Here is a 26047-nt window from a genome sequence, read left to right as displayed (position 1 = left end):
CTAACTTTAGGTCATTGTAAACAAACTGTGGAAGAAAATGAATAAAAACCAAACTTACTTGCATGTGTTTAACAGTTTAAGAATATTACACAATAATGAAAATGACACTTAACTGTGTTTTATCAATTTATTTTGTTACAGTAATGCATAAATCAGAAAAGTGACCGTTAGATGTAAATAAATGGTTCCCATGTTGCCTCACGTCCTACACAGACTGAATTTAAATCTTCTCTCAAAAACATAAATAAACAGTGAACAAACTGATGAAGAGGAACTTACTAAAGTTCTCTAACAGAAACTGATATGGAAAAAGTTTTATGGTTCATTCTTTGCAAGTAAAGCATGAAAAATACAATAATGTTAAACTGTACTTCTATTGTATTCTAGAACATTTTGTCATTGAGATAGAAAGAACATAAAAACTAACATCACTAAGAAAACCTCCAAATATTACAAATTCAACAAATAAAACCTTTTTTTTTGTAAAGAACTCATTAGAAAAAAAGTATCATTTAAAAGTATCATTGCAAAAGGTAACAAAAAAAAATATCAGAGCATTAAACTTTCTAAAATCAACATAAGAAGTATACGCATTATCTGAAAAAATAACCTTCAGTTTAAAAAAACCTGATATTCAAATAAAAGAAAACTACTATGAATCAAGTATGATTGAACACTGTTAAAAAGTTTTATTGGAATTGGTACTTTGTATATTTTCAATATCACACAAAAGGATTTTACTACTAGGATATATTTTAGTATGTATTTATATAACTATAGTAGTACACGGTCCACAAATATATAGGGGGAAAAAGAAACGAATATTACAATATTAAATGTGTTCATCCCCAACAAAAAATACAAATGAAAGAGAATTGTTCAGTATTGGAATGTTAATAATAGCTCCTTTAAAAAAAAAAAATCAACTTCTATAACGGTTACATACAGTTGTTTCATATTCTCGATAAAAATCAATCATAAATGAAAATCCACCTTTCTAGGATGTTTTACGTGCAAACTGACAGAACGCCATGCATCAAGTAAAGATCCTGAGTCTTCCTGAGTTCACTGAATGTATGTTTGTATTTTACTGAAAAGTTCAGAGGCTTTGTTCAGCGCACATAATCCATCCTCTGATTGAAACTGTCCGTTTGGAATGTGAGGAAAAGCGTGACAGCTGGGGTACTGAGTCTTTCTGTTGTCCACTCCCAGCTTCTTTAGATCGTCTACAATCTCAGGCAGATCCCTCAGCAGGCTGTGGTAGCGGGAAACTTTTTCAGCTGTGGCCGAAATGGTACTGTTGGCGGTACGTTGACCAGTACGTTTAAACTCTGCAGCTGTGAGAGCCTTTTCCACCGCTTGGTGGATTTTGAAAAGACACCACTCCGTGCTTTCTCCGTCTGAGTCTTTCTGAGCAGCATCGAGATCGCAGCGAGCCTGCTTGAACCAGCGCTGGGCCTCCTCTTTGTTTTGCCGTGGAATATTTGTATAGTGGGTCCAGAAGTTGTTGGAGTTGCAGCCCCTGAAGGATCTTTCTCGACTGCTTCTGTGATATCTTGCCTCCCGATTCCATTGCTCATGGAAATTGCTGAAATCCCAGTTTCCCCAGGAACTGGATTGCTTCGCAGGCCCCCCCTTGCCTTTGGTGAGTTCGTCAATACGATTCAGCAAATATTGGAAGGCTTCTGTTGCGAGTTCAAGGCAGTCAGGGTTTTTGTCAGGATGCCATCTGAGGTAAAGCCGCTTGATTCCTTTTTGTCTCTCCTCAGAAGAAAGACTCCAGAGCGCAGTCAGGCATTTGTCAATTTCACTTTTGGCTTCCGATAATGAAGCTGGTAATGGCCTTGATGATTTATTGGAGGAACGTGGCGGGGCCCCTGCCAGTGGTTCCAGTTCCATAGAAAGCAAATGTGTGGTCTTTTCCCGTTTAAACTGATACAGGTCCAGATGGCTGACTTCAACAAACTCATTCTGTCCAACGTCTACTTTGTATCTCTGAGAGCATCGCCCTGCGTCTCCAGGAGTCTCTTCTGCTATAACTGCATAAATGTACTTGTCATTTAACCTGTAGCCAACATATTCGCCCTCTTCAAAGTTGTTGAGGAAGCTCATGTCTAACGCATCGTGCCATTCCTCAGGAATTTCTGTACCTGGATCCGGTGGATTGAAAAGAACACTCTCCGTGTCCGCACTGTCATGAATATTATTGTCGGCCAAACATTTCTGAACATCTTGGAGATCATCACACAGAAGGAGCTGTCCAAGCACTTGGAGATGCTCTGATGTAAGTCTGTGGCCAAGAAGAAGATTCATCTCTTTTGTTAATGCCATGTTAATAGCATTTAGCACTTTGGGAGCCATGTCTTCATTGTGTTTCAAGTAAACTATGCAGCCATGTTGCTTTCTTCTCACAAAGACATCAGTTTCTCTGGTAGTTTTGTCCAGTTGCTCATTATCCATACACAGCATTGTTGCCAGGCTCTCACAACAGATAATCTGAATGCTTCCGAAGGCTCTGTCACACCTTTCTGAAGCCTCTGTCTGGGATACTTTGCCCTGAGACTGATCCTTAAGAAGACATACAAGTCCATGTCTAAATTCTTTAGAAGAAAGATGCTGATTGAACCATCCACTAAACTCACAACCAGTCAAGAACTTACAAGGTTTTAAAAGTGATTCGATCACTTCCTCCCGAGTTAACTGGGTCAACATTTTAGGCTGTAAACTAGAAGGTAGCAGCTGCACCAGCCGATGCTGCTCATGGATGTCACAATCCAAGTGACACTTTCTGAGTTTCTCAAGCAGCAGGAACTTATTTTCAAGAGCTTCCTCCAACCTTTTGGTCTCAAAGGTTGTGTCATTGTAGAAGAGGGAGGATGTGGAGTATAACTTTCCATCCACTGCGGGAAGATACAAGATTTCCACATCAGCCAGGATTGCGTTTCCTTGAGCTTTCAACAAGTTAAACAGCTGCTCAACAGCTCGTTTGACAGTTTTCAGCTGGTTAGCGTTTAGCTGTTGCTTATCTCTGGAATCAGCATGGACTGCTGCCAGGACATTGCAGAAGTGCCCTGCTGTGGGTGCGTCTTTCACACCAATCTTTCTAAAAAACTCACCAAACAAAGCATCGTGAGGAGGAATTTTGTGTAAATAAGGTCTGAACTCAAGGTCATCTTTGAGGGAGAGACACACATCAGAGGCCTTGGCAAGCTGAGTGTCTTCTTCAACCAACACCACTGGTAGATCAGTCAGTGTCTCTGCAGGAAAGTCTACAGCTTGCAGAAAGGCGTAAGCACTTCGAAACACTTCAGCGCGTGTTATGATCTGCTGCTCGTTTGAACAAGGAGACTGACAAATGTTCCTCATGTTGGCCGTCACCAAATGTGTTGGTGGCTTTTCATGAGCTCCAACATTCTTCATCCTTTGCAGGAGCTGCCCTGTGATCTTAACTGGTAGATCTATAATCGGCATTGAGGTCCAAATCAGGTCTTGATGTTTTGGATCCACTTTAATCAAAGAGGCTCTAATTTCGACAACATTTCTCTGGGCTGCAAATGCTTGGTGATACTTGCATAGTTCTTTCCGAATCTTCATAGGAACAAGGAAGGGAATGTGGGCAATGCTGCGCAACAGATTTTCCCCTGACTTTTTGTCAGCATTCACTTTGTTAAGTGCTTCTTTCAACAACAGCGATGATTTTTTTCCCAGTTCTTTAAGATTTTGGCTCTGTTTTGCCTCAGATTCTAACTGGTGTGCAAAATTGATGATATCCTCTTCTGATATTTTATGCTTCATTCCAAAATCTTGGATTAAGGTCCTTGGTGTTGGAAAAAGTCCTTCGCCCAATTCTGTCCAAAACCTTTCAGGCACAAATCTGTCTTTAGAAACCATTTTCTTGTAGAGCTCGATTTTGTCGTCGAAGAAATACGATGCGGTTTCCATCTGACCTTGAGAACTGCGGATCAGCTTGACTGTCTTCATTGTGGAGATGATTTTATCCTTGTAGTTTGAAAATTGTGAAGGGTTTAAGAGCAACAGCTTCAGCGACTGAAGAATCTCGTTCTCTGTGAGGTTGTGGGCATGAGGCAAAATGAACTTCATTAAATATTCCAAATCATCCAGGACTGGAATTTTCAGCATTTGTGACAAATCATAGTTTTCTGAGTTGTTACTGAGAAAAATGTTGTCGTCTTTTGGCAGTGCAATCAAATCGGTAAATTTCCTTAAATGTGTGCTGTTGAGCACAAAAACAGCTTTTGGTCCATCGATCCTCACTCGTTCACCCTGCACTGTTTCAAACAAAGGCAAAGATCTGAGTTTCGGCTGGTCCTCTTTGCTGTTTTTGGACATGGACAGGCCAGTTTGCAAGAACTTCTGCAATGCTATCATATCATCTCTTGAGAGGTGAGAGAATTCTGAGTGTTTAATGTTGCAGACCTGATCCAGCACTGAACTGTTGTCATTTACATCCGTTAGTTCATCCCGTAGAAAACGAAGTAATTCCTGGTTTACTTCATAAAAGAACATATAATCTAGCTTTAAAAAACCAAGTTTGAAAAGGATGCTTGTTATTTTGGTCTCTGATGTAAACTTAATTACACTTCTTATGTTGGTTATCCGTTGCAGGAGACGCTTGTTTTTTAACCTTGTGGACACAACAGGCAGAATGCAACAATCACTGAAGAACTTTAAGACATCCTCCAAAGTCTGAGCTTTTCCATCTTTTTTAGATGTTTGAGGTTTAACTTCACTATAAAGAAACCTCCAAAGTGATTCCAACCAGTGCACCATTGCTTCATTTGGAACATGAAGACCGCTGTCTAGATCAACGTCACACTTCTGAAGATGCTGTTGAATTAATGGCTTTAAATACTTTGCCGCACATGGAAGAGTCAGGCTATTGACAAGGTTGGAAGCTTTGAGAATCTTTATGTGACTCTTGTTAGTTTCATAATCTGCAAAGTTTTCCTTGTAGTCTGAGAAAAGGTTTTCATAAGCAGATATCAGTTTTGGAGATGCAGGGTCAAACACTCTCAGAACTTCATCTCTTGTGAGAAGCAGCGGGATGCCATCAAGTAAATTGGGATTGTGTTTCATCTTTTCTGAATCAGTATCTTTTAAACAGAAGCTCAAAAGCTGTGAACATCTTCTTTTATCTCTGATCAGAGTGTCAGTTAATGGCAAGGGTAAATCCTCGTCTGTCTTGGTTGGATCATTTAGAGGCTTGGCTTGTAAGAAAGTCCGCACAGCAGCTGGGGAGACATTTTTTACTTCAATGCCAGCTGATTTGAAACTTTTCCAGATCTTGTCCATGAGGATGCTGGAAGGAACCAGTTTCATCTCGAGAGCTTCCAAAATGTCATTGTTCTTGTCATCACTAGAATGTGTCAGGTAAGGTACTTTAGTTATCTCTGTTTCTCTGAGATTACACCAGTCAAAGGTATATTCATTTAAATGCCGACTTGCAACTTTTCGTGTGGAGCTTCTTAAAACTGGAATGAGGTCCAAGCCTTTCTCTTTTATTGACCTGTACACTTCATGTGTCATTTCATGCCACTCTGTGCTAACATCTGTGGAGATGACAGGCCAAAACTTCAAATAAGAGGCACTGAAAGAGGTTTCAAGACTTACAAGAGAAACGGTCTTCTCTCCAATTCTCTGCTTGATGTAGTGAAGCATTTCTGCATAAAGTGGAGCAATGACATCTTGAGTCAGGAACTCATTCCAATCTAATTTCTGACTTTGGCCATCTTCTTTCCAGAGGTTTTTTCTGCCAGAATCCACCTCAAAGTTTCCATTGACATGAACTGGTAGTCCAGTGACCCCAGGCAGGGGAAGGGAACAAAACGCTCTGCCTTTAAAACTGCTAAGCGAAGATACATCTGCTCCCTTTGTGCTCACCAGCGCAGCTATGGCACACTGAGGAGGTTTGTCAAACACAGTTTTCCTGCTTTTGGATGACCCAAATTGTTCTGCAATGAGCCATGTGCTCTGTCTTTTGTTTGAAGTAGAAACTGTGGTTTTATAGAAAACTGTGCGAGGAGTTACAGGCCTCTGAGATTCAAAAGCATCTTGAAGAGATTTTACAAACACATCTTTTTCTTTTCTGTTTTCTTGTGCCAAACTCTTTTCCACTGCAAAGATAGTTTGAAGTTTTCCTGATTGATTATTAATTTCATGTACTGTTATTTTGCAAATGTTTTTCAGGAATAGAATTAGTCCTTCAGGATCATCTGACAGGGCAGAGCACAGCTCTCTCATGTCACGCTCTGTTACTTCTTGACAGGATATTCTGGAATTTTTTGCACTGTATTCTGTCCTTAGAGGTAGTCTGAACATGGTGCCCTCTTCAAGCAAGAATTGTTCTGGAAGAAAGGATCTGTAGACATCATCATACATTTCCTGGAATGTGTCCGCTAGTTTATAGCCAATGCCAAGTTTGTGGTTGTTTGGTTGGGTTTCAATGTATTTCATGTTTGGATCCGAAATGCAAAGAAATTTGTCTCCAGTAAGGATGGAAGGGCAGTCTGTTAGATGATACACAGAATTGAATCCAACCCCAAATTTACCTGTTTTTCCGAGGGTTTCCCGCTTTCCTCCTTCTCCCAGCTGTTGAATCCCTTTTAAATCCTCATCTGAAAACACCTTGTTGTTGAACACACACAGGGCTGGACCCTGCAGATGGTTCCATCTCTCTCCAAATGTTTTTTCCTTGCCATGTTGTCTTTTGTCCCAAACAAAATGAATTTCTGTTGCTTCTGCATCATCAGCATTTTGGATCAACTCTTTGAGAATGTCCTTCTTGGACGAATAGGCTGAGATGATGTTTTTAATTCTAACAGCTAGTTCTTCACGCTGTTCAAAGTCAAAGGAAAAAGCAGAGAAGTTGTCATCTGTGAAGCGTTCAAGGGTGTGATGTCGGATTGTTTGGATTCCAAAGTGAAGAGCCATAGAACGTGGGATGTCTTCATGACAGAGGGTGACACTTGGAGAGACTGGAATCCATTGACTGTCATTGAAAAATAACTCACTTGCTGGTTGTAAAACTCCTTTTGCATTTGGTATCAGACAGTCATCTTTATTTATCTCATCTGTCTCGTGTAGGGCTTGTTTTAAAATTGCCAGGCAAATTGCCAGATCACCCTTTGACAGGGGCTTGCTCTTATACTTTGCATGTATGTTGTGAAGCACAGTCTGAAAGTGACTTGTAGTAAACGTTTTGGCAACACCCACACTCTCCCAAAGATTCCTGCAACTTTTAAAGGTAGCTGGAAGTACATGTAGGTATGGTTTTGCTTCAAACTTATCACTTCCTGCTACCTGGTCGACATTCACAAATGTATCACCTATGAAAATGAATGGAAATGAGTTTGCTTGCTGTGAAAATAAGGCAATATCGTCACATTCACTGATCCGCTGGTCAAGAAATTTGTAGCACATGTATGCTATCTTGTGAAGCATTGGTGTGTCAGTTGATCCTTTTCGATTACTTGCTTTCTGAAGCTGGTCAAGTACTGTCTTTGAATCTGGATTCCTCTGCAGTCCCAACATTTCTAGAACTGGATCAGCATTGTGTATCTTCAGACGATCGCTATCCAACACAGGATGTATCATGTTAACAAGCATTGAGCATTCATCTGTGAAAACCTCTGTGGGCTTGTAAAGGTTAGCTTTTCCTTCCATCTTTATGTCACCAGGTGAAAAGGCAGGAATAAATGCGTTTATCCTCAGTGTTTCCCAGGAACAAGAGTCTTGGTCATCCATGTGTTTCTTCATTATTTCAAGAAGGCACTTTAAATGTTCATATGCCTTCTTTCTGTTGACCTTCCAGGTGTCAGTTATTGTTTCTGCTTTCAGTGCAATCTCTTCTAATGGAAGATTGTCATTTGTCATTCCAAGTTCCAACAAACGCTGAATTCTCTTGGGTGAGAGAAAGTCATTTTTGGTACCTCCAAGCAAGCGTCCCTCTTTTGGTTCATAAAGACAGGCCACTTTTCCCATTGGACTTACAAGTTTTTTCACACACTGAAGCTGGCCATTTGATGTAGGAATGCATGGATGGTGAACCAGCAGTGTGTTAATGTCTTTGTTATTGAGGTCAAGAGCATGTAGCACAAGGGCATCTCTACTTTTAGGGTCTATGACATCAAGGTTTTCAAAGACCACCTCTTGATAAAATCTTGTCCAAGTCATTATGTTGTTCTGTAAAATATTGTGTAATCCACACTGTTTGAAGCTGTTTCTTAACCACACTGGAAGAGAAACAACACATTTGGGTTTATTTACATGTTCTTTGCATATCTGAGCTGCGAGTGCACCAATGTCCATATCCTCTTCAATGCTCTCATGTAAAAACATGGCATTGTTCATTGAGCACCAGCGTTCTCCATCACTGAAGAGCTCCAGATCAGTGGCTTGCTGAGCAACAGTGGCTTGCTGAGCAATGGATGAGTAAAACTCATCTACTAAAGGCTTGAAACTGTCACTCACTTTCTCCCTGTTGGGCCAAAAGGAATGATAGTAGTAACTTTCCAGTTGCTTCTCTTCAGACATTTTCTTCAGTGCCAAAAGTGCAGTGATGTATGCTGTTGTTACGGGATCACGAAGAAGAACCTCATTCCATGACCTTTTCTCTCCACTTTGCCACAAACTTTTGCGGTTGCTCGTGACAGCGAATGCCCCGTTTACGTTTACTGGAAGACCTGTGTGAATTGGAAGGGGAAGGAAGCAAAACGCCTGTCCAACAAAGTCTGTATTTAGAGGGGCCAGTTTCCCAGTGTCTGGATTTGTTTGCAAAGGCACAGCAACTCCTCCAATGGGAAGAGAGAAGACAGCTGTAATGTTTTTTTGAAGGACCTTTTCCAAGGATGCACCTGTTCCAAAGCAGTTGTACAAGAGCCAGAAATCCTCCTCAGGTTCACCAAACTGCTCATGGCTAGTGATTTTGATAATGCTGAGTGTGCAGCTGTCAATAATGTCTTTGCACTTTGCATCGATTTTCTGGAGTGAATTCACAGCTTGGTCCTGTTTTGAATAGCTTGTTTCCTCAATAGTAATTAACTCCTCCACAGTTTTGGAGATGGTCAGGATCGTTTCCATTTCATCATCTTTTGGTGGAGTTGATAAAGTGCACGAAATACTTTGTAGAGACAATGTGTTTATATTCTTCAGGAAAAGCAGGTACGATTTTGAATTTTCCCTGAAATAATCCCTCAAAGCAAGGATATCATGTTTGTAGAACACCTTTTTACTTATTTCTGATCTTAGAACCTCTTCTTCACTTCGGAAGGGCAATTTAATCAACGTTCCTGTGTACGGTTTAGGAAGACTTTGTCTGCTGAAATTACAGTCAAAAATGTGCTCATACTGTGCAAACTGTCCAGGAAAGCAATCCAAGATTCTCTTTTGAGAGAGATCCAGTCTGATTCCAGGATTTGTTTGGTGTTGAATGTGTTTCTTGAGGTGTGTGACATTTGGATCAAGTATGAGAAGCCTGCTGCCACTAAGGATTGAGGGCACATCTGTCACATGATAAACTGTATTAAAGCCAAGTCCAAATTTTCCAATCTTTTCCACTTTGGTTTCTTTTGATGCTGATCCTACCTTGACAATATTTTCCCAGTCCTCAGTTGTGAACTGTTTGTTGTTGAAGGCCCAAAGGCATGGTCCCTGACAAAGGGACATGCCGGGATCAATAAGACTCTCTGGGGGATCTCTGTGTTCTCTGAAGTCAATCATAAATTTGCAGGTATCAGCTCCAGCATCCTCTGCATTCTGAATGAGTTCTTTGAAGATGTCATTTGGTTCATCATACTCTTTAAGGATGTTCTTGATGCGTGTGGTTATTGGTTCCCTTTGACCATATTGTTCAATTCCTAGTGACTCTGGAGCAAGTATGTGGTTGCTGAGAAACTTAATTTTCAACCATTCAGCCGCAGCTATTGGGATTTCCTCATGCACAATGTACATTTCCTCAATGCTAAACTTACATTCTTTCAATTTGTCTTTGCCCAAATCACAGATTAGGGCCTCTGACCGTGGTTTAAGGGTAAACTGTTCATCCTCTATGACAACCAGCACTGGTATATCTTCAGGAACCTCCTTCTTCTGTCTCCATATCCAGCAAAGAATCTCTGTTGACACTTTTACCTCAGCAGGGCTTGCAAAAGGCTGTTGCCTTTCTTCAATGCTTTTCTGGATAGAATACAGAATGGCAATGACCTCCTTATCTGAAAGTGATGTTCTCAGACCAAACTCCTGGAGCAGCTTCTTGTATGGCAGGAATTCATTTGGTACTTTGACAATGTAAGAACTCAGATCTAAACCACCCGGGTAGTTAAGAACCAGTTTCTGAGGTGAAGCAAACTGGTTATGGGCCCAAAGCCAGCACTCCTTTTTGTCCATCACTGCTGCAAAAGCAGATACGTTTTCCTGCATGTGTCTGTAAATACAATGAAGTTTTTGTTTGAAATCTGCATTTGTGTCTGGGTTTGTCATTTCCTTTGCTTTGGATTTTAGGACCAACAAGTTTTCTGTCACTTTCTCAGGTGGAGGCATTTGTTTGAGACCAAGTTTGCTGCTGACTCTCTCACTGAGTTTGTCTGTCAGAGGCATTACGAGACCTACAATGTGCTCGTACATAGTGTGTCTGACTTCATATGGGGAGTACAGCTGAGTTTTCTCTGATTCATCCATGAGCTGTCTTTTTTCGTGACCGGGTTGATCACATTGTAGCCACCTTATCATCTTGAGGTGATGAAGTTCTTCGGCAGAAAACACTGACAGAAGATCATTGGAGTCCATTATACCAAGGAGAACTTGAGATCTTCTGAAAGCCTCACTTGAAGAGTTTGCATGTAGTTTTTCAACCATTTTGGCAGCTTGCAATAAATGCTCCGGTTTCACGTCTGTTTCTTTGCTTTTTAAACCAAGCTCTGTCAGACTTTCTAACATCTCTTCTGTTCTGGTGTACACAGCTGGGGGAAAGAAGTTGGCCTCAAAGATGTCTCCAAAGGTTTTTACTCTTGGATCAAAAAAGCTTGAAACCCTAGTCTGTTCTCCGTTTCTCTGTATAAATCTCAAGTCTCTGCATCTGTATTTCAATACCTCACTTTGACTGAAAAGGATGCTGCCATGTTGTAAAATCCAAGTCATTATTTTTTCTGTTTCTGCAGCACTGCAAGACTTTCTTTCAATTAACTCGACAAGGACAACTGCAGCTTCAGCAGGTCCCAAGATCTTTACTTTGAGCAGCTGTAGGAATCTGTCATCAGTCTTGGAAGTACACTGGATGTATGAATCCGGCAGTGGCAGATCTGTTGCCAATCTTGGGCTGGTTGTTAGTAGTACTGCTTGTTTTGATTTGGCATTCATGCAGAGGCCTTTCAAGGACTGGAACAAGGGCAGTGACAAGAGTAAATCTCTGTCTGTGTTTGAGAGAAAATCTAGGCCAGAGAGGTAGCCTTTCAGCTTTTCCAGGGTTGCAAAAGGTTCGGATTTAAGGCATTTCAAAAGATGTTTAAGATTTACATTTGATAAGATCGTTAAGACACTCCTTGGAGATGGACTAAGCACATATAAATCAAGATCTGCATGCCTGAGCCAGTCATTTCCTCTCACCACAGTGCCACCAGCTTTGGTCACTAGTTGAGCTATTTGGTCTGGTAAACTACTCTTCCTGGTTTTCTGAAAAATGAGAGTTGTCTTCTGTTGTAGTTTAGCTAGCAAAACAGGATGACCGTTGGACAGAGGGCTGATGGGTATCAAAGGTATTTCAGTGAAATCATTCAAATCTTTGAAATGACTGTTAAGAAACTTCCAGAACTGATGAATCCAGTCTGAAGGTGGATGTTCACTGCTCCCGATGTTCCACGAAACAAGAGCCTTTTCTGTCTGCCTCCAGTCATGTGGTAAATACCTTCTTGTGTATTCCGCTACACAGTAAGCATCAAGGATGATGACGTTGAAGAAATCTGCATTTAAAAGTTTAAGCTTATCATTTAAACTTAACAATACATATCATCCAACATTTGTATTTTATTAAAAAAAACCTCACTTTTTGATGCAAGCTTTTTCAAGTACGTTTTGCAGGTGGAACTCAGGTCGTTTGAGATGAAAAGGTGTTTACAGCACGGCAGCAAGGTTCTGAAAAAAAATAAAGATGCATTTACTGTTTCAAATCAATACAAAAAACAAAGGCAGCTTAACAGAACAGAAAACTTAATTTAACATTTTTTGCTATCCTTTTCTTGTTATCCAAGACATTGTTATTTGTGTAGCCTAACTCATACACAGAGTTATTAAAGTTTTACAAAGTGCAGATGACCTTTCAGATCATTTCTGTAGGTAAACACATTTTGATGTTGCATTGCACCATAGGACTGTAATCATGTCACAAACTTAACAGCCAAAAGCATTGTCAGTGCTTTGCCTAAATTAGTTTATAGCTGTTCTGCTTAATTATATTGGGTCATGATCTCTGCCAGTATTTTTTCAAATGAAATCATTTCAAAGTAGTACTTCTCAATTTCCGATTGTTTCCAAAAAATACATTTAAAACTTGAAGTCGGTTCAGAGTCCTGAAGGATTGAACATGGTAGATTTAAAGCCACAGACTGGAACGCACTATGTGAACCACATTAGGATGACACCAATTTGACTTGTGCCATTCAGAAATGGTGATTTCTTCAGGAATACTGGAGGGCTGAAATTTGAAACGTGCTCAATCAAACTTTAAATGAAACAGAGCAAAGATATAAAGAGTTCCAGCTAACAGCTCCTGCGTCCTTTTTGCTACACTGATTTGGCAATCAAACACAACAGTTCTGTTGCCATTAACTCATAACACTTCTAAGTGCAACACGTTTGTTAGATTTTTACTGGTGAGATTCAGGAGTTCAGACGAGCAACAAATTCCTCAGTGCGATTAGCAACTCCACTGTCATCCAGACACTTTAAGCTGATTCGCTTTACTCAGTCCAAGAGTTCATTTGTAGTCTGTGTTCATCCACATGCTGGCCTGATATGGTATTCTAAGTAGATTTCTAAAGCCAAGCCTTTTACAACCACAACTCACTTATGTGGTTAACGTCTCATAGTCTGGAACATTTTTAAGGACCATGAAAAATGTTGTCAATTGTGTCCTAAAGAAGAGCTTCCATTGGCCCGTTTTAAAATTTTTTTAGTCTTTGAAAAAGTTGTTTACCAGAAACTTACTGGGTTTCAGTTGTTCATGATTTTAATTCAGCTTTTAGCCTAGCACTGAGACTTTTCTAAATAAGGGTGTGAAGAGCACAGTATTGTTGGATCTGATTTTCTTTAAATGTGTCTCAGACAAACAGCCTTGACCTGTAAGGTCCCGCAGAGGTTCATACTGGGACCTCTTATAAACACTCAAAACATGCTTTCTATAGACCAGTTATCACCAGTTACCTTCCAACAACTACGTATACAAAACTCAGATTCATATAAAGTATTGGAATATGGACCAGTAGACTCACTATCACTGCATGCAACAGACAAGGAGTGGATGAAAAACAACCTTCTGCAGCTAAACAAAGACTATGATTTATACAGAAAATCCATTTATATGGTTTTGATACAGATCAACATGGATGTTGCTTTTCTCAACAATAGTGCAAATTTAAATCAGTCAAATAAAGGTTTGATTGTAGTAAAAACGATGGACAAATGAATAGTGTACCTTGGAAATTCCTTGGTGTCGATCAACGCAGTGTCCTCCTCTCTGTTTGTGAAAGATGTGAAGGAGCCATCGCTGAGAGGAAGAAGCTGGAGACCCTGAAGCTCCTTGTAATTTTCATCACTCAATACAAACTCCAAAAGACAGAGTTTGTCCTCCTTATCAATGTACTGGATCCCATTCCTGAGTAAAACCCTCCTGAGGAAGCCTGGAGTTACTTGCTTTGGGGTTGTGTGGGAAGTGGTCACGATGGCCTTCATTACATGATCTGGTACAGTGACAAGATTTTCTCCATAGAAAACCAAGGTCCTTTTAACAGCATTTACTATGTCTGGACTTTCAGGACCATTGCTGGGTATTATGGCATCAGACAAAGGGATGAACAAACGTTCATCTTTAGCGAGAGAGAGGACAGTTGCATCCTGTCTGAATAACTGATCAAAAACATCCCTAGCGACTTCAAGCCATTTGTCCTTGTGTTGCATGTGGGAGATGTCAGGCCACAGACGGTACACGGAAGAAACAGGCAGGCGAGATTCTTGACAAAGTTTGATGGCATCTTGAATCATCACCACAAATGCTTTAGGAAGTACTTTGTTTACCAGTAATTCATTCCACAAAGCATGTTTATCATGTTTCTGATCTTCTTCCTGCCACTTGAGATGTCTTCTGTTGTCTGTAAGGCCAAAGCAAGCATTCACATGAACTGGGAGGCCGGTCTTGTTGGACTCGTTGTTCGGGAGAGGGAGGAAGCAGCTCAGTCTTCCCTCACCGTGTTCTCTCTGCTCGCTGCTGGGAAAAGCTAAGTCAACTCTGGGAACAAAGCTTAACTTTTCTGCAAGGACATCAAGATCTTCCATGATTCCCTTTTTCATAGTGCATGTTGTCACAAGCCACTGTGTTTCTTTGTAATCTTCTGATTTGAGGATAATCTGTTTGAATCTTGTAAAACCCTCAAGATCTGAGTCTTCCTCTGATTGTAGTGGGACTTCTGAGGAGGAGGCTTTTACTTCAAGTCTGGTCTTAACAGTCCCATCGCAGCTGATGTGTAGTAAGGACACTGAGCGCACGCTTCTTAAGAACAGGAGGCTCAGTTCTGCATCTGCAATAAAGCTGTCAAAAAGCTCAACCACTTTTCCTGAGTTGTACAGGTTATCTGAGATCTCGGATATTTCATCGCGGAGAGGGAATCTGAAAAGTGTCCCAGCAAAATGCTCGTCCTCCATAATTTTTGTCCATTTTTCTCCTTTTAAAACTGAAACGATGTCTCGAAAGGGCTGAAACTGATCATGCATCGTCATCAAAGCCTCTTTGTGCTCTTCATCCTCCAAGGACCACAGAAAGCCTCCATTTCTTTCACCAAAAATGTTTTCTTGCGGGTCCATCACCCCAAGATGTCCTGAGCTGAATATAATTGGCACGTCTGAGAAAAAAAGGAAAACTATTGGTAATCCAATGGTTATGAAAGACATAACCTGTGAGTTTATTCATCCATTTTACCCTTCCTCTCTGCCAAAAATACATTTTTATCTATTCTGTTGACTTTCTTCCATCTTTTTCAGTCTTTTTCAATTCTATGAGTGCCTCTTGTTCTTTTTAATATAAATAATTGTTTTCTCTTTACCACCATCTATGTTTTTCTTCTCAAACATCAACCATTTTTAAATTCTTATTAAACACACATCTTCAAATACGAACAAATCTCTGCCAAAATTTGCCTTCATATGGGGTATTTTAAAGGCAAATGTCCTTTAAAATAGTTATTAAGAAGTCTACAAAAATGCACAAATTTTCTTTCCTCAGACCTGACTGCAAATGTAGAAAGCTTTGCAGTAATTTTTTAAGTTTCGCTTTCATCTTCCTAAAAATTAAGAAAAGACGCCTTGCTGCAAGATGGCATAATTTCCTTCTCTGAATTGAGAAAGCCTCTTGGATAAGAAGCAAAACATCTTCACCTTAAAAAAAAAACTAATTTCAAATGATCCTTTTTTATATATTTTTTCTTCTATAGGACCATCCTGAATGAACAACTCTTTATAGATAAACTACACAAGGTTTTACCTGTGATGTGGTAAACGGAGTTGAAGCCAATTCCAAACCTCCCGATTTTGTTTGGGTCATTGACCTTGCCACTCCTTCCTGCCATTTGAATTCTCTCCCAGTCCTCGTCTGTGAAGGCTGTATTGTTGTAGGCATAGAGAGCAGGACCTTTGCATGAGAGGAAAACAAAGTGTATATGTGACTGCAATGAGTGCCTCATGTGAACGAAGAATACAAGTTAAAGAAATGAAAAGATATAAAGTCAAGGAGATAAAACTACATGTAATGCAGGGTCACAAATACAACTGCCACCATGCAATGGGGATGCGTCAGCAGAATCTTCAAGATCAGCTGCCGCCGCCCGATTTTTCTTTTAATAAATCATAGACCTGGTCATGAATGTAGACAGCAGCCATCAGCGTTAATATGAAATAGAGCAGCCGCAGCCAGTGGCAGTTCTGATTGGACGATGTGTAAACGTCTCCACACGGCCCTCCATATCAAGTGCCACGGGCGGCCAGCTGCCCGGTAGCCCGGGGGTATATGAAAAGCAGCCCACATATTTTTTATTCAATTCAATTTTATTTATATATCGCAAATTCACAACAACAGTCTTCTCGATGGGCTTCGTACCAGTAATTGTAAGGTAAACATACAATCAAATTTTAGGTAAAGAAACCCATGTGCAAAACCCCAGCACCCAAACCAAAGGTCCAAGTGGTCCAACAATAAAAGGATTCATATCCAGGACCCACACTGGCCAAGATCGCCAAGTGGACGTCTGGTCTTTGCCGTCTGGTCAACATCCCTCGTCGGGTAACTGTGCTGCTACCGTACGATTTCTAACAATCGGACTGCGGCAGTGGGTCGGCAGTATGGCGGCAGGGGTGGGTGGAGGGGGACAGTGTGAAATCGGCAGACTGTCGTTGGAGATCCTCCTATCAGTCAATTATAAAGCCGCTGCCTTCCTGCCACCAGCCTGCGGCTAGACTGCCACTGCACGACAAATGTGGCCATGCGGCCACTGACCGATGTCAAGAAATCCACCGGTCATCATTAAATTTTAACTTTTTTTTTAAACATCTCTGCGAGGCGGGTAAAAATGTGACTGCCACCTCCCGATTACAAATGCCGTCGCGCGGCCACCTGCTGAAAGAGTTGCTTTTTGCGATGTGTAACCTAGGTTTAAACTAAATAATGTAGATGAAAGATGAGCAAGCAGCAAGGTGAAGAAACTCCAAAAGAATTTACATAAAAATTAAAGGTTTTCCTTATTTGCCCCCCACTATTTGGATTGATTCTTTTGTCTGTGCACATTTTCCTTGTTACAAAGAAAAAAATATTTTATTTCCAGGTGAAATATCAATCACTAGTGAACTTGAAATCATATTTCGTTTTAGTAGACCTACTATCTGTTTGTCTTGATTAAGTCATTGCTCAAACAGATTGCTAAATATCAATTTTGTTTGCTTAAATTTTCTTCCCTTGGTGTTTCAAAAATTTGAACTATTTTTGGCTTCATTTAAGATTTGTATTTTGTTACCTTGGTATTTTCCAAGTTTATTCGTCCAAAGACTCTCAGTCCCATATCTTCTTTCATCGTGAATGAAAACCACTTCTGTTGCTTGACCGTCATCTGCATTTTGAATCAGTTCCTGTTGAGAAAGAAGATGCAAAGCAATTAACATGGGCTAGCACAAGAATCTAGCATTCTCATTTTTTTCCTTAAAAACATAAAGGTCAGATAAAACTCACACCAGTCTTAAGCTAGAAGCCAGATCCCAAATTTTTTCTATTGACTAACTACAGTACTGGTAAATAAAAACATTCATCTGTTTGAAGGGATATACAAAATCATTACCATAATTTAAAATGGTTGTACTATATCATGGAACTTATGTGTTTTTTGTAAAAATGAATATATATACACACATATTAATTCAATGGCCATTTTATCAGGTACACCTGTCCATCTGCTTGTTAATGCAAATTTCTAATCAGCGAATCACAAAGGAGCAACTCTATGCATTTAGGCATGTAGACATGGTGAAGACGATCTGCTACAGTTCAGACTGAGCATCAGAATGTGGAAGAAAAGTGATTGAAGTGACTTTGAACGTGACGTGGTTGTTGGTGCCAGACGAGCTGGTCTGAGTATTTCAGAAACCGCTGATCTGCTGGGATTTTCACCCACAACCACCTTTAGGGTTTACAAAGAATGGTCCAAAAAAGAGGAAATGCCAGTGAGTGACAGTTCTGTGTGGAAATGCCTTGTTGATGCCAGAGGTCAGAGGAGAATGACCAGATTGGTTCCAGCCAAAGTAAGGGAATCATAACTCAAATAACTGCTAGTTACAAAAAAGGTCTGCAGAAGAGCATTCCTGAACCCACAAATTATCAAACCTTAAAGCAGATGGGCTACGGCAGCAGAAGACCACAGCGGTTACCAATCCTGTTAACTAAGAAAAGGAAACTAAGGCTACAATTTGCATAGGTTAACTAAAACTGAACAATAGAACAGTGTTTTTCAACCTTTTTTAAGCCACGGCACACTTTACCCTTGAGAAAAAAAAACCGCGGCACACCAGCATCCAAGAAAAAAGGAGAAACTCATAGTCTGTATTGATCTACAGCCCCTCCGCAATCTCAAATGCATGTTTGTGATAATTGTGGCAGAAAAAGCTGGAAGTTGCAGCTGTTTTTTCTAAAAGATGTAATAAAAGTTAAGTCAGAAGACGTAAAAATTGTTTGATGTGAGTTCGTTGTTGTTTCAAGACGTCTAAGAGGAGAGACTCATTGTGCGCTGAGACGTTGTCACTTTAACCCAATGCATCATGGTAGATGTAGTGCAAATAGCCGCCAAAGGCAGAAAGACTAGCGTCTCTGAGCTTCATGGTTTTGTTCACTTGTTCCACGGTCTGATACCGGATTCTGTGGAAAGTTACACCACTAAAGACGAGCTTTAGCTGGTATTTTTGTTGGAACTGAGCGACTTTATGAGCAGAATCGGAAGAAGGAAGTGAAGACTTTAACTACTTCTGATTGGTCAGACTGATGACATGTGATTAAGACTCCAAGAATGATTGGTGGAGACAGTTAAAGGGGCGGGAATTTTCCTAAAACAGTTAGGGTTAGGGTTTAGCTTCGGCTAAATCGCGGTACCGTCATTCTTATCAAAGTGTCTTTAATAGAATCAAATAAACACAAAGAAAAAAGTATTTTACGATATTTCGTATTCCTAACTACTCAGTGTTTTATCAGGGCCTGTTTGGATGAACACAGAGCTGAAACCCTGGAGATGGGAAATGTTTTTAGATCAGTTAATGATGGCAATTTCCCACGGCACACCTGACCATCTCCCACGGCACACTAGTGTGCCGCGGCACACTGGTTGAAAAACACTGCAATAGAAGACTGGAAAAACATTGCCTGGTCTAATGAGTCTCCTTTTCCACTGTGACCTTTGGATGGTCGGGTCTGAATTTGGCATCAACGACAAGAAAGCGTGGATCCTTGTTTCAACGGTTCAGGCTGGTATTGGTGGTGGTGTAATGGTGTGAGGGATGCTTTATTGGCACACTTTGGGCCCCTTAGTACTAATTGAGCATGGTTCCAATGCTACCGCCTATTTGAGTATTGTTGCTGACCATGTCCATCCCTTTATGACCACAGTTTATCTTTTTTCTGATGGCTACTTCCAGCAGGATAAGGCGCCATGTCATAAAGCTGGAATCATCTCAAACTGGTTTCTTGAAAATAAAAATGAGTTTACTGGACTCGAGTGGCCTCCACAGTCACCAGATCTCAACACAATAGAGCACCTTTGGGATGTGGTGGAACGGGAGATTGGAATTATGAATGTAAAGCCGACAAATCTGCAGCAACTATGTGATGCTGTCATGTCAATATGGACCAACCTCTCTGAGGATTGTTTCCAGTACCTTGTTGAATCTATGCCACCAAGGATCAAGGCAGTTCTGAAGGCAAAGGGGTGTCCAAGGCAGTACTAGCAAGGTGTACCTTATAAAGAGGCTGAACTAATCTTGTTTACTTTTGAATTAAATTAACAATAATGGCTTAAATTCTTTTAGTTTTATCTGCAATATCCATTTTTACTAATTACTCTATTAAACATGTTGTGCGAACATAACCTACATGTTTTTATTATGTGCATATAATTTTTTACACTGATATGGTGATAGCTTTAATCTAATTTTAGATTGTGGACAGGGACAATAAAGGTATTCTGGTTTGAAAAACTTAAGGTAACATGCTAAAAATATATAACACAGTAAAAAAATAAAAGTATATAACATAGTAAAATATTAACATGTCATGAAGCTCTAAAGCACACCGGCAGAGCAGAGTCTGCTTTATCAGAGGCCTGACTATTAAAGATTATAGTTTTAAGAAGTTTTTTGTTTTTTTTAAATTAACAGTGAGGAGTCATGGAACAGACTGGTAACCTATCCAGGGTTTATGTACCTCACCCTTTCCTCTGGGATAGTCTCCAACAGCACTGCACTGCAAAAATACACCCCCAAGAAAATGGAAATGGAAAATGGATGGATAAATAAACAGTGAAGACGCCTGCTGAACGCTCAGTGATAACATGTTCTACAGCTTTGGTGCACAGGTTGAAAAAGCTTGCTCCCCTCTGAATCTCCACTTGGACCTCAGTACCTCCAGAAGAAGCTGATCAGGCGTGTACTGGGCCAGGGTGTAAGTGAGACGTTCAAACTGGTTAAAAAGCAAATAAAAGACTAGCAAAGGGAAGCCAGACTTGCAAAATGTGGTCCCTCTTTTGTGGTCCGACCAGAACACTAGCGGTAACATTGTACTAGCTAGAGATATCAGGCAAAAGGGATGAGTGGCTGACTCCTAAATAAAGAAGCATCACTTACAGTCTCAAAGTGCTTTTTCAAGCTTCATTTCACCAAATTCTTCCAATAAAAAAGCTAGACTTTACCACAGAGCTAATTTGACAGCCAAGTTTAAAATAAATTAATTTTAAAACCCAGATTTCACACCATTCCTTCTGTTGTTTTATGGGTTGTTTTTTTTGAGAATAAATCTTAAAAAAGTTTGGTGTCATCCAGTTTTTGATGTCTTGTATGCAAGACAAAAGTGGTGTGACAGGGCAACATTTTTAAATCCATAATTGATATCTTACTGGGACCATCATCTTACTGTAACCGTAAAAGGAAACTTTGTTTTCTCAGAAGAGCACCCAGAGGAGGGAGGTACAGGGAGAACACAAAAGGTCCTAAAAAGAGCCCTGAGGAACTCCAAAAAGTACAACTTGCAAACCCCTGTCAAAAATCAAATAAGCATACCTTCAACAAAGCTTTTGTAAAGCTTTTTACCCAGTAAATATGATCATAAGATGCAACCCAATATTTTCTTAAAGCAAATAAAGGCACTGAGTACTGTTTATTTTTGTATCTCGTTAAAAACAGGATTACCGTAGCAAATGCTTGCGTTCATGTAGGGTAACAATTGTCTTATACTAACAAACCAGTGGATTTCTTAAGTAACACTCAACCATCAAATCTTTGGCTTTTCACCTAGGGAATAAGCATAACAAAATGAACACAACAAGAATGCATTCAGCAGTCGCTATCCCATTTTAAAAATGGCCTTAGCTCATCTGTGTATAGAGTTTTCACGTTCCTGGTAATCTTAATGTCAATGCACAAATTAATCAAGCCCTCACCTTCAACTCCCAAACTTAACACAAACCCAGAAGGGCACAATGTTGCAGGTTCCCATTTTAATTCTACTCAATTTTATATATATAGCCTAATATTACATCATAGTTGTCTCAATGGGCTTCATACTGATACTTGTACAAGAACATGAAAAAAGTCATAAAATACAACAGGAAATTGCTAAACTAAACAGACTAAGCTAAACTGGACATCCCTGCCCTTAGACCCTCCTTCTCTGTATGGAAAAAAATCCTTCTAATAAGATCTGGTTGTAAAAAAGGAACAACTTCACATTGACTCCCATGTTAAAAAGTCAGACTTTATAACTAAAACTAAAAGCATTTACAATCTGGTGTCTATGTTCTGCTCCATAATTTTTTTTAATTTCCTATTCCTATTTAATGGCATCTGTCTGTATGTGTGTATTTGGGGGGTTTACAAAAATACAAAAAAGTTGTTTTGCACATGCTGTGTGTGTGTGTGTGTTTGTGTGCTTTTGATTAAGTAAAGATTCTAAGTTGGCCATACAGGAGTGAGTGTGAGAGGCTGTGGATCTCTGCACGTGTCCAAAATGTCTCCAGTCTTTTCCCAAAGACGGATGAGCCATAAACTCCTGTTACCCTACTCAGGACAAAGCAAGAAAAAAGCAAAGCAAAGCAAGAAACTAATCTTAAACTAATCTTAAATGGCTTATACTGCCTTTAGACTAGCAGAACTGTATATTTTGTAATGAGGTCAAACAAACATGAGTCACTTATATCAGTGTTTTTCAACCAGTGTGCCGCGGCACACTAGTGTGCCGTGGGAGATGGTCAAGTGTGCCGTGGAAAATTGCCCTCATTAACTGATCTAAAAACATTAACCATCTCCAGGAAATGAGCTCTTTGTTCATCCAAACAGGTCCTGATAAAACACTGAGTAGTTAGGAATATGAAAGATCATAAAATACTTATTTCTTTGTGTTTAACTGATTCTATTAAAGACATTTTGATAAGAATGACGGCACCGCGATTTACCTGCAGGTATAACTGTTTTCTGAAAAGTCCTGCAGCTTTTACTGTCTCCACGACTCCACCAATCATTCTTGAAGGCTTAATCACATGTCATCAGTCTGACCAATCAGAAGTGTTTAAAGTCTAAACTTCCTTGTTCCAATTTAGCTCATAACTCACTCATTTCCAACAAAAACACCAGCTAAAGCTCGTCTTTAGCGGTGTAGCTTTACACAGAATCCGGTATCAGACCGTGGAACAAGTGAACAAAACCATGAAACTCAGAGACGCAAGTGTTTCTGCCGTTTTCTCGCCGTATTCACACTACATCTCCCATGATGCATTGGCTTAAAGGGACAGCGCCTTAGCGTACAATGAGTCGTCCTTGTTACACGGATTGAAACCACAACGAACATACAGTTTGTATGTAACTTAACTTTTATTACATCTTTTAGAAAAAACATCTGCAACTTCCTGCTTTTTCTGCCACAATTATCACAAAAATGCACGTCAGATTGCGGGGGGGGGGGGGGGGGGGGGCTGTAGATCAAAACAGACTATGAGTTTCTGCTTTTTTTGGGGGGGGGGGGGGGGGGCTGGTGTGCCGCGGGATTTTTGGCAAGGTTAAAGTGTGCCGTGGCTCAAAAAAGGTTGAAAAACACTGACTTATATTATACAGAGCAGCATTGCTGCTATGAAGTTATCATTAAGCAAACACCGACTTGTCAGCATGTTCAAACAGATTGGAAATCTCGTAAAAACACTTTAGCACTGAATGACCAACTCAACATTCACATGCTGTAATGAATACCTGTCTGGAATCCAAAATGACCTTAATCTTTAAGATTATCTCACTAATCAAAATAATACTTTTAATTTCTGAACAGGTTTATTGAAGAAACACATATCATGTAAAACAAAAAAAAAATCACAGATTTTTGTATGTCATCATGTCAACAGCTGCTTGACAAATGTGAACACAAACTTAAACATTTTGGAGATCTGAAGTCAGCCTGTAGGGGGCGTTGTTTTAACAACCAAGGCCTGCAGTTTGATTTGATCATGTTTTATTTCCATCTCAAGAGCAATGACAGTTTTATGTCAATAAGCCCTGATTCAGCAGCATTTACCATCAGATGTTGTGCAAGGAACACAGCAGACATCCATCCGTCAGAATCGAACTTTGTTTAGTTTTCCCTCATTATGTAGTACATTTATTGTAAAACTATGCCTCTGACTGTTTTGCTTAAGTCAATGCACTCCCTTTATTCTCTTCTTTTAGTCCACAGTGTCTGGGCTCTGCTGGAGTCTATCACAGCTGTTATGGGAAAAGAGGGAAAGCAAGCCAGTGGTAGATCACCAGTCCTCCAAAGTAGCGTTTCAGAAACAAAAACCATTAAGAACCACTTTTCTTAAGTGATTTAAACCCCATTAAGAAACTCTGCAGAATTCCTCATTAAAACATCCTTCAAATTTAAGACAACAAGATAGCAACATAAAACTGATGACTTGTCTCCTTTATTAGTTGCAGTATATTTTTTAAACAAGTAATCATCAAACAATACATGATTCTTTTTTAAAATACTAACCTTTAAAATCTGCCCACCATCTGGATACCTGCGCAGAATGTTTTTCAGGTAGTCGAGGAAAGGGGGCGCTGTGGGCCCAAAGGAAGTCCTGAACAAACAAAATATAAAAAACTTCTGTGATTGATGACCAGAAAAAAACGTTTAATTCTATCTAAGAAATGACAATTAAAACCACGTGCCAATATTATGCTACATTTGTACATTTTAATGTTGAGATTTGTGACCTGGAAATACATTTTATAGCATTTCCTGTAGCTTGACATTCAATGTTAAGAGCATAGAAACAATAGAACAAATACTTACAACTGAAACAATACTAAAAGCACTTTTTAAATTCCAATTGGGTTCCTTTGTATTGAATAGCACCCTTTTGATTCATGTCTGCACAGCTTCTGGTTACTAAATCGATATTTTATGGTCACATGCCAGTTCTAGACTAAAATAATGTTTTTTTCTCAGGTGTGGATAAACAATACACAAAACTAGCTAAAGATCCTTAAGATTTTATAACCTTGAGGGTTATTCTGCTAATAAGCTTTCAACAAACATTTAGAAAATATAATCTAGAACAAGAGTCATTCCAATTTATATTTCTGTCGTTTAAAAAATATTTAAAGGTGGTGTATCATCTGATTTTGTGTTGGAAAATAAATATGATCTTTGAAAGGGTGTTTCCATAATCCATGGATTTAAAGGTTTACAAATGAGTTGTTGCGTGGATGAATGTTGCTTTACTGAGAGCAGACAATGCCGCAACTCACCGGGCTTTGCTCCTCCTCTGACTCATTGTGTCCCAGCTGCAATGAAAGCAAAATATAGTTGCAGCTTGATTTAAATCTGTTTACTTTTCTTTTATAGGTGGAAACTTAGTTTATACAATACGTCCTCAAATAAAACAAGGGCAGAGGTAAAAGAAAATATGGCACAAAGTACAATTACTGGGTTACAGCTAGTAATGATGCAAAAATTTTCTAAATATCAATCATCTAAACTGCAAAAATGCATCTGAAGCTTTAGTGTTTTGTTTTAACTTTACAGGAGCATGCATGAATGGAGCTAGTCTGCTTCCCTAATCACCAAACATAATCACGATGACAAAACTACATTTTTTTGTTGATTTGTTTCATGCATTTGTCAGCTTTGATTCAATAATCTGTTAACTGTTTCACTAAGTAGCTTATCTGATTCACACATGGAGTAAATTAGCTCGAAATAGCTTCAAAACTCAAAACACATTTGGACCTTTGCCTACAGGAACCTCTAATCCACAAGAATTTTAAATCAATTTTAGTCAAACATTTCAGATGCAACACGTCATTCACAACACCTGTATATACTAGATGCTTTGAAATGAGGATATAATTAAATAACTCTCATTATTGTCATTTAAAATAAAAAGATTGCATAATTTAAATTAAAAATGTTTTTAAAAAGTCAACACTGAAAGTACATAGATGATGGTATGAGAAAATTAGTTTACCTTTGCCTAGAAAAGGTGGCTCATCTTATTCTGCTTTAACTGAGTCATGTTGATGTAGTTTGTCTTCGCTGAAACAAATGTTCTCACATCACTCTGCCTTTTATACAGACCATAACCAGGGAGGGATTTCCTGAGAAACGGAACTAGGAAGCAAGTTGCAAGCATCATCACTGACGTTTGTTTTCTGGTCTTATTTCCACTGCAGTGAAGTTAGCCTCTGGTTGGGAATTACAGCAAGACCTGCAATACCCAAGAGAAGACTGCAAGACCTGGATTCCCACTTCAAAACTGGGACTTTTGTTCTCTTTTCAAGAGAACTTTCACACTAAAAGATGAACATGACGAGCAAATCATTTTTAAATGTATGTTTAAGGGAAATTTGCATTTTTCTGTAACATATGGTGACCCCAATTTCAGGAAATGGCCTTCATTTCAATTTCTAGAATAGACTTTTGTTTTCTAAAATGTTACTTTATGGAATTTTGTTTTGATTTCTATAATGTAATTTTTTTTAAACATTTTTTTAGTTGTTTCAA

The 26047-nt window shown here is 39.4% G+C and overlaps 1 protein-coding gene across 1 annotated transcript; it reads right to left on the bottom strand.

The window, feature by feature from the left end:
• Positions 1–113: 113 nt before the first annotated feature.
• Positions 114–25651, bottom strand: sacs2 (sacsin molecular chaperone 2). Its single transcript, XM_023951211.2, has 8 exons — positions 25512–25651; positions 24793–24828; positions 24032–24119; positions 17283–17394; positions 15761–15907; positions 13703–15122; positions 12056–12144; positions 114–11972 (listed from the first exon to the last, which is right to left on the bottom strand). The coding sequence occupies exons 2-8, from the start codon at positions 24816–24818 to the stop codon at positions 1066–1068; spliced, it is 12789 nt and encodes a 4262-aa protein (XP_023806979.1). The 5' UTR covers positions 24819–24828; positions 25512–25651; the 3' UTR covers positions 114–1065.
• Positions 25652–26047: the final 396 nt, after the last annotated feature.

This window comes from Oryzias latipes, chromosome 21, assembly GCF_053564925.1.
Source record: "Oryzias latipes strain Hd-rR chromosome 21, Olatipes_Hd-rR_3.1".
In the NCBI taxonomy this organism is placed as follows: Eukaryota; Metazoa; Chordata; class Actinopteri; order Beloniformes; family Adrianichthyidae; genus Oryzias; species Oryzias latipes.
This window is presented reverse-complemented; position numbering and strand designations above follow the sequence as displayed.